The 6,206-nt window shown below is 40.7% G+C and overlaps 1 protein-coding gene across 5 annotated transcripts in view; it reads left to right on the forward strand.

Moving 5' to 3' along the window:
- Window positions 1–2,667, forward strand: part of ENOX1 (ecto-NOX disulfide-thiol exchanger 1) — a 653,611-nt gene extending 650,944 nt beyond the window's left edge. For all 5 annotated transcript variants that reach the window (XM_019524278.1, XM_019524281.1, XM_019524282.1 and 2 more), the window contains one exon: window positions 1,712–2,667. In XM_019524278.1, coding sequence (XP_019379823.1) covers window positions 1,712–1,843 — 132 coding nt within the window. In that variant the 3' untranslated portion in view covers window positions 1,844–2,667. The remainder of the gene's footprint in view (window positions 1–1,711) is intronic.
- Window positions 2,668–6,206: the final 3,539 nt, after the last annotated feature.

The following is a 6,206-nucleotide window of genomic DNA, read 5'->3' on the forward strand; positions in this document are numbered from 1 at the left end:
TCAATTACTACCCTCTGGGTCCAACCATGGAGCCAATTTCCCAGCCAGCAGATCGTGATGGACCCAAGGCCACAATTGGCCAGTTTCGCCAAGAGGTGATCACGCGATACCAGATCGAAGGCTTTTTTGAAGTCAAGATATATGACATCAATCTCTTCTCCCTTGTCCAGGTGATAGGTCACCTGGTCATAGAAGGAAATGAGATTGGTCAAGCAAGACCTACCTGCAACAAACCTGTGCTGGCTATCCCTTAGGATGTTGGCGTCGGCCAGTCCATTAAGGATGGCTTTTTTAATAAAACTTTTCTAAGATCTTCCCTGAGATAGAAGTCAGGCTGATGGGCCTATAGTTAGCCGGATCCACTTTCCACCCTTTCTTGGAGATAGGCACCACATTGGCCTTCTTCCAGTCTTTGGGCACTACACCAGAGTGCCAGGAGTTTTCAAAATCTGTGCCAGAGGCTGGGCTATGATGCTCTCCAGCTCCTTGAGTTCCCTGGGGTGTAGATTGTCAGGGCCGGCTGACTTGAAAATATCCAGCTTCTCAAGGTGTTCCTTCACAAGGTCAGCATTAATGGAGAGCAGGGGATCTCCCTCACCCGGACCTCCCTGTCCTGTAGCAGGCATAGGCATCCCATGGGACTGATGAAAGACCAACGCAAAGTACCCATGTAATAGGTTGGCTTTTTCCTGGGTGTCAGTTGTCAGATGTCCCATCTGGTTCAGCCGGGGTCCAGTGTTGCCCTTGCTTTTCCTCCGGCTCCCCACATATCTGAAAAAGGACTTTTTATTGTCCTTGATACTTGAAGCTAGTTGGAGTTCAGTTGCAGCCTTGGGTTTCCTGGTTTGCTCCCTGCAGGACCAGACCAGTGCAGAATAATCCTTCTTGGAGATGAATCCCATCCTCCATCCTTTGTAGGCCTTTGTTTTTAGCCTCAGGAGGTCTGCTAGGTCCCTGGAGAGCGAGGGGGGCTGCTGTGCCCTCTTGCTGCCTTTGAGATGGAATAGACTTAGCTTTGTGCATTGAGGATCGCTCCCTTGAGGAGCAACCACTCTTCTTGAACTCCCTTCTCCCTGAGGTCGTGGTCCCTTAGGGCCTCACTGAAGCCTCCTGAGCTTGTCAGAGTTGGCTTTCCTGAAGTCAAGGACTTCCATGTTGCTGACTGACTTGCCAGCTTTATGGTGGCATGTAAGATGTGGGGAAATTTAGTGCTCATAAACAAGGTACTGTCCAGAACTCTTTTAGGGATGATAGCTCCACCTAGTACCCTGGAGGCTGCTCGGTTCCTAACAGAAGATGGGAGGAGTCTAAACAATGGGTAACATTGCTACTGTACTGTGTGGAAATTCCCAGGAGACCCTAGCAATGGAGTAAGTTCCATTCATACTCCTTCCAGTACAAAAAGCACTTGGAGTCCTGTCTACCCCAGCCTTTTGGAAAATTAACATTTTCTTCCAGAACACACTATCTATCTAAAAGTGTCTAAAATGGATAGCAGGTTCTTATACAGCATGGTGGGAACATGACTCTTTCTGTATATAAACATAACATTTTATGATCTCTCAAAGAGAACATAAATACCTGTTACTAACAAATTTGAGGATTTTTTTTTTCATTACCTAGAAAACAGTTCTAATGATACTTTCTAAATTTCTTTTTCTGTGTACAGGGTAACCTTTCATTGTATTTTTGCTTTTCCCCTCTTCCACAGATCTCTGCAAATGAAATAGAAATGCTTTTGATGAGACTGCCACGCATGTTTAAACAAGAATTCACTGGTGTAGGAGCAACACTGGAAAAAAGGTGGAAGTTTTGTGCCTTTGAAGGAATTAAAACAATTTGACTCTTAGTAGTAATGGAGCTATGCAGAAAAAGAAATCCTAGAGCATGGCAGGGTACAAAGTATTAAAAGTAAGAAATTTGGTTTTGGCACATAGAAGTACATTTTCAGAGTTATCCAACCCAATTTTAGTTACATTTGTGACGTTCTCTTGTGAGTGGAAATGTAGTTGTGCACCAGTTCCTAAAAATAAAATTAAAAGGCGTTTCAAAATGTGACAGATTTGTTTCCTATGAAAACTGAAGAAAGATATCACAATTGTAAGAATGTCAAGATACTAATGTGTGCTACATCCAAGGGAAAGCTCATTGAGCAAACAGTTAAGAAACAAGATTGCCCAGGTATGGTTGCTAAGCTACAGCAATGTATATGTAATATATAGTAGAACTCATTAAGTTATGTTACTGAAAGTCTTTCCGTTTAGTAAGAAAATTAAGTAATTTTACAGTGAAGAAAAGCATACCAAAAGAAAACTTGAAGATGTGTCTGAACAGTTATTGTATTTTGTAAATTAAGTTATATGCTGTACCAGGGATTTTTGCCTTATTGAAAGAGGCCTAAAAATGTGATTGGACTCCTTGAGAATGCTTTATCAAGAATATTATTTTTCTAATGTAACTATTCTCCATTATAAGTTCTTTTGACATGGATTGCATATCAATTTTCATAAACATGTAAATAAAGAGGAAACCAGTGTTACTGTATTGTATTTGGTATGTAACATTCAGGTTTATGCATCAAAATAAATATTCAGTTGCATTACTGTTACAGATTTTATAGCAAATATATTAATTTTTTTCAATAAATATGACTTCTACCTTATTGTTTTTACATGGTGTTCTTTGGATGTTTTACCTTATTACAGTCCAGCCAGGGGCTGTCACTGCTGGCCTTCTTGAGCCAATGCCGATAATTACATACTTGTTGATGAAAGGTAGTGAATATCAAAGAAGATACTATGGAATTAGCATGAATCAAAGGAAGTAAAACTGATGCCACTGGAAATTTCATGGTGTTAAACTGAACAGACTTCACTTTATTTTAAAAATATCTAGACAAGCACCCAGGTTTAAAAAGTATATAAATTTCACATTTTCAGTGTTCAGCTGGCAGTTACAATGCAACCAATTAGTTACTCCTAACTCCTAGCTAATCCTTTTGTGCTGCGAGTCAGATAAGGAATTAAAGAATTCACATTTGGCAGTGCCCTGTTAATTATGCAAAAAGTAAGAACTCTCTTCTTACTTTTTGCAAGAAAAGTAAGGACTGTCTCCTGACTACAGTTTTGGAATATGTATGTGTTTTAAAATATTATATTTTCTCACATATAACCCAGACCTTTTTCCCCAAAATCAGCTGGTGGAAATAGTAGCGTGCATTATATTCAAGAAAAACCGACCCCCCCACCTCACAGGTCCAGAAATTTGGCAGTGGGGGAGTAGTGGCAGCGTTAATTGCCATGACTCTGGGTGCCACAGTAATTAACGTTGCCACCTTTCCTCTCGCACCAAATTTCTGGACCTTGGTCGGATGACGTGACCCTAAATGCTGGATGAGGCTGGCACATGGGGTCAATCTGTGACCGGGCCTAGCACACCAGGTCCAAGCTGTCTCATGGCCCTGGAGCCAGCACATGGTCCTGGACTTGGCGTGCCAGATCCAACCTGGCAGCTGGCTCTGGAGCCAGAGCACAGGGTCAAACCCACAGTGCGGCATTGGAAATGACATTCCAAGTCAGTCTGCGTGCCCCATCCAGCATACAGGGCTAGCAGCTGACTTGGCTCCCTAGGTGCTGCTATTCAGTTATCACAAAGAAAGATCTTTTTTCCCCCCTTCAGTCTGCCCTTCAAAAACAAGATGTATACTATATGTGGAGGCATGCTGTATGTGTGAAAATATGGTATATAGTGTTCCAGCATCCCCTTAGAAGCCAGCAATAGGCTACACACAACATTTATGCACAGAAAAATTGACTCAGGAAAACACTGCAGAAAATCACATCTCTGCAGAATCACTCTGAAGTTCTACAACTGCAAAATATACTTTTACACAGAGCTGTGTAAGTGGTTGGAAAGCTCTCTCAAAGACATGTCACTAAGTGGGCAGAAGAGGTTATGACAAAAAATCAATCTTGAAAGAACCAAGTATCACTCCAACCCTATATATCTACAACAACAAATGTGACAAAATACAACAGGCTCAGGAAGTATCCAGTTATATAGATAGGCTGTAGTAGAATTCTTCTTATCTTTCCACTAAAGAATAGCTAGGGTCAAATATCAACCAGGAAGAAATTACCTTATATGGCTGCTAGCCTACTGCCACTTTGAATGGTCAGCATCTACTCTGGGATCTATATACAATACATAAATACCAAATGAAATATTAATTGTGTAGTAAAAATGGAGACAACAGAATCTTCAAATACCTTATCAGATCAAATTATAGTTTCAGTCAAAACGGGCAAAAATTGCGTTTTGAAACCATTTGCATCTATTACAGCTGCTACAGTAACCACGTTAAAACAAGTGGCAGTGACTCTAGTAATTTTATGCTAGTTATGCTAATGAAAACTAATCAGGCCCATCCAAAAAGCAGCACCTCTTTCTGCACTAGTGTGTACATGTACAGGTGCTTGAATAATACATGTGAAGGTTTGTATGTGTCAGTTCTTATACAAATTTGTATGGATAGGATACCAGACAATAAGTACTTGCTATTTGAGGAGGCAGCTTTAGGGGGCACCCTAACAGTGTCTTCACCTCACCTTTGTTTCTCACCTGCCCCTCAAACCCTCTTTTCCCTCTTTGTTCCCCTAACTTCCCTTACCTTTCCATTTAGCTTCTCTTCTCTTAAGTAAAATGCCACCAAAAAATAAACAAATCATGGCATGAACCCTCATATTTGTCAGAGTGCTTGTGTGTTTTTCCTTTTCACCCTACATTTTATCTTTTTTCACTGTTTACTTCTTTGGGGGCACTCCTTACTTTTCTGAGTCATACAATGTCAAATAGAATAGGGTATCCCTCTTGGCTGGCCTTCAGACACTACTATAGTACACATAATTAATAATAGATAAATTGGTGACATTCTATGGTAAAGTGTTGTATACAATACAATTTTCTTTTTTAACATTTTTACCTCTATGTTTAGATTTACTATTCAAAACCAGACAGGACTACAGTAGAGAACAAACATTGGCCTGCACCAGGGATCAGTGAGAATACATAAAGGGAGTCACTTCGGAATATGCTGTTCACTTACAGTAGGTCCAGACAACCAAAAAGCCCAAGGCAGAATAGATGTAAATTACACATTTTTTTGTAAGCAGCCTGGTTTAGACTGGTAGCAAACACAACATACATTTGCCCTTTGTGGTGGTGGGGAGCAAATCTTAGACTGGGCTCTGCCATTTTTTAACCAGTCTGTGGGCATGTCTACACATGTATTTACATGTGCCTAAATTTAATGTGCCTTTGCTTAAAGTGATTTAGGTGTGCATCTACACATGGACACGCTAATGTGCATTAAGGCACATTAAATTTAGGCACAAATAGATAAGTTGCATTAGTGCACATGGAGACATGTTAATGTGCCTTAACAATGTGTCTATCCATTGACACACCACATTAATTCACATTAGCGTATCTACATATTCGCTAATGCAACTTAGCTAGTCACGCCTAAATTTGATGTCTGCATAAAGCAGGCATCACCATTTTAGCTTGAAATCACCATTTTAAGGTGTATTAAGCATTTGCATATGTAGGTGTGCGCCCATAATGCACTTTAAATACTGCTAAGGTGCATTAAATGTGCATACGTAGACACACCCTTTGTGCACCAAACTTCTATTCTGTTATGAATATAGACCAGTTTGGTGTGCTCATCTTCTGTTTTTTTACGGGTATAGACTGGTTTCTGATTACTTATACCAGTAAAAGTATAATGCCTGTACCCAGTGACATATAGGGAAGACTAATGTCCAGATTCTTGAACAGGTTGGAATTGAAGGGCACATTACTAACACCAAGACCACAATAACCTGACAGCACACTCAACACGCAGCAGTTTGGTGGTGAAGATGCTCCAAGGTCACCCTCATGTATGCTAAGGACTGAGGACTCAAGAGCAGCCACATAGGGATGAATCTGAAGCAGCCTTACCAATGTATTTCTGGGTTTGGAGTGGCATGAAGCAATGGGAGGGCAAGCTGTAGTTGGGAACAGCCAAGCAGACACAGCATTGTTATGGTGTGGATAAGTCCTGTATTAACTAAACAATACTGAATGCCTCTGTTAGGGCTTAGGTGATGCATAAGCTTTGTGTAATGCTATGTTTGGTAACAAAAAAAGAAGGTTCTGAT

Source organism: Gavialis gangeticus, unplaced genomic scaffold (genome assembly GCF_001723915.1).
Source record: "Gavialis gangeticus isolate Ggan-Ray unplaced genomic scaffold, GavGan_comp1, whole genome shotgun sequence".
NCBI classification, from domain to species: Eukaryota; Metazoa; Chordata; order Crocodylia; family Gavialidae; genus Gavialis; species Gavialis gangeticus.